This window comes from Miscanthus floridulus, chromosome 2, assembly GCF_019320115.1.
Source record: "Miscanthus floridulus cultivar M001 chromosome 2, ASM1932011v1, whole genome shotgun sequence".
In the NCBI taxonomy this organism is placed as follows: Eukaryota; Viridiplantae; Streptophyta; class Magnoliopsida; order Poales; family Poaceae; genus Miscanthus; species Miscanthus floridulus.
The window spans coordinates 173,980,727-173,983,486 of NC_089581.1; the positions used below are offsets into that span (position 1 = coordinate 173,980,727).

Below are 2,760 nucleotides of genomic sequence, written 5' to 3' on the forward strand. Positions count from 1 at the left end.
TAACTGGACAGCACGAACAAATTGATTATTATTGATGCAACTCAAATGAAGAACCTTTTAACTCCTGGTAACTTGGAAACAGAGCAGCGAATAACAAAGCAACCGACTCGACTCAAACTCACGACGAATTACACTTTGCCAATCGAAGAATCAACCAATGCAATTTTATTGTGGTGCGATGAAGACCCCAAGGACACTCCTGCTCTCGTCGACGAATGGATCACACCTTGATGCTGAAGCTGAGGAGAAACTTGTTCAGGCCAGCTTTCCAGCCGCCGCTGCCTTTCCTGCCAGGGCTCGGAGTAGCCTTGAATCCACCGCTGCCCTTCCTGCCGGGGCTCGGGGTTGCCGTCAAAGCGTCGGGCCCGGCGAGGTTGGAGGCACCCTGGATCGCATCCTTCTGCCAGAGCAGGAAGCTCCGGCACCCGTGGAAGGTGATCTTCTCGTCTTCTTTGAGCGCTGCACGGGCACGGCATGGCACAAGAGATCAAACAGATGAGATCGAATCGAATCGTACATCAGAGCGCCGAGAAGCAAGCAAAGCAGATCCAAATTCCGACGAAAGAGACAAACAGATGCCGTTACGTACCGCCGGATCCGCCGTTGGCGGTGGAGAGGACGAAGCCGGCGGGGTCGGTGCCGAGCAGCGGCATGCGGCCCTCGCGGGCGTAGCAGCGGAGCGCGGCGCGCATGAGCGCGGCGACCGTGTCGCCCTCGAGCACGATGAAGCGCAGCGGGCCGGCGCTCCCGAGGACGGTCACCGTCACCAGGACGCGGACGGGGTCGTCGGGCCCCGGGGCCGCGGCCTTGCCGCGGGGCTCCGTCCTCCAGAGCTTCATCGGCAGCGACGAAGGCACCGCGACGGCCATCAGCAGCAGCGGCGGCGCTCAGCGAGCGATCGGCTTTGCTTCCTCGGAGAAGAGAAGGGAACGAATCTCGCGCGCTTCCGTGCTCTCGAGCAACAGATCCAGGACGGGAGGGGGATCGGTGGAATCAACCGAATCAAATCAAATCAGAGAAGCGGCGGCTGCCGGAGCGGGGAAGCAAGCAGAGTGAGGGAGGGAGCGAGGTGTTCAGGGGTCGAGGCCGATGCAGCGGTGGTACCAGCCCTGCATGCAGCAACCGAAGCCGCGGAAGGAGGCCTTCTCCGGCTGCGGCTGCGAGGCGGCGGATGTCGCACGGGCTCCCACCATTCACGAGGGGCTCGTCGTCTTCACCGGTGCGCGCGGCTGGGGCGGGGTGGGGGATTCGCGGCGCGCTCGCTTCTTGCCCTCAGGAGGAAGCGGCGGCGGCGGCGGCGAGTGGGAGGAGGAGACGAATTCGATTTGGTGGTTGTTGGCTTGATGAGCGAGGAATAGAAGCCAGGGAAGCGTGGAGGAAAAAGACGAGAGGTCAGGTTAGGTTAGTCTGCTTCGTTCGGCGGCCGGCCGCGTGGTGGGTTGGGAACTGGCGGGACGCGACCGATCTCGTCCGGTGATCCGAGGAGAGGATCGGGGCCGTTGATCGAGGAGGCGGACGGCGGACGCGGGTTCTAGGCGGTGGGAGGGTCGTCCGGATGTGGCGGCAGGGTTTCCTTGGAGCGCTCAGCTTTGCTTGCCCCGTGCGTTACTCGGTTTCCTTTTGCCGAGTAGGGTCCGGGTGCATGGAGTTCGGGCTGGTGGTGGGCTGGGGTGGGCCGGAGTTATCTGTGCGGTCCGGATATCTTGATTGGGCCTTGGCGGCACGGAGAAACTGCCGACTATAGGCCCTTTTTTTTTACTGCTATAAGCCGTTTATGGCTGAAATCAACAGCTAAATGTTACATTTTTCAGCGATTTATTTGACCATGCTTGTTCCCGCAGCTCCCACTTGTGCTAAAAAGTAGAAACTAGATCAGACTAATTTATTTTAGTTGTCGCTTTTACTCTATTTGTGCAGCTTTATCTGGGAAACGCTTTCAACCTGTACCAGGGCCGATTGTGATTACTCCTCGTCTCCTCCTACTCCAACTCCGTCCCCGTAACAAGCGCGGACTCGTCTCCTCCTACTCCAACTCCGTCCCCGTAACAAGCGCGGACTTGCGGCGTGCGGACCCTTATATAAACACAAGACCGGATCTCGTTTCGTTCTCTCTAGTCGACACCACGTATCTCTGTAGTCTTTCTCTCTAGTCGACACCACCGACGGCAAGGGGAGGGACGAGAAGACGGCAAGAGGCGACAGCAAAGGGTTTAGACGACGAGGGGAGGGTTTAGTCCACCTCCATGGCGGCCATCATGAAGGAAAATCTTGAGCAGATCATGACAGAGACAGTGGATCTGGTTAGATTAAGATCACACACTCTTATTTATTATTGATTTGATCTGCTGTTTTGTGTATTATTTTCAAATCAGTCTAGCCCTCGTTGTGTTGAGTAAGCATGTGTTCTTTGTTTTAATCTAGCACATATACACATCTGTTACTTTCGCAGGAGAACATCCATATGGACGAAGTATTTACCTTCCTCAAATGCAGCAAGGAAGGCCTCAGCTCCAATGAAGCCCAGACACGCGCCGCCATGTTTGGTCCCAATAAATTAGAAGAAAGAAAGGTCATTATCGATCCTATATTATTTTTCATATTTTACCTTTTATTTATTCTCTCTCAATCTTAGAATCAAGACAAATACTAATATGTCAAGATAACAAAGTAGTACAAGACATTATTATTTATTAAACTGAAAGTAACTAATATTGCTGGTTATTTGCAACACCATGATCCAATGGTGTCCACTAGTTGTTA

The 2,760-nt window shown here is 54.9% G+C and overlaps 1 protein-coding gene across 1 annotated transcript; it reads right to left on the minus strand.

Moving 5' to 3' along the window:
* On the minus strand, positions 1-1,376 carry LOC136540730 (uncharacterized). Its single transcript, XM_066532743.1, has 2 exons — positions 590-1,376; positions 1-459 (listed from the first exon to the last, which is right to left on the minus strand). The coding sequence occupies exons 1-2, from the start codon at positions 867-869 to the stop codon at positions 221-223; spliced, it is 519 nt and encodes a 172-aa protein (XP_066388840.1). The 5' UTR covers positions 870-1,376; the 3' UTR covers positions 1-220.
* Between the last annotated feature and the right edge of the window lie 1,384 nt (positions 1,377-2,760).

Coding starts and splice junctions, on each gene's coding strand:
- LOC136540730 (XM_066532743.1), bottom strand. CDS start 869: ATGGCCGTCGCGGTGCCTTCGTCGCTGCCGATGAAGCTCTGGAGGACG. Junction 460..589: donor CGCCAACGGCGGATCCGGCG/GTACGTAACGGC, acceptor GTGCCCGTGCAG/CGCTCAAAGAAGACGAGAAG.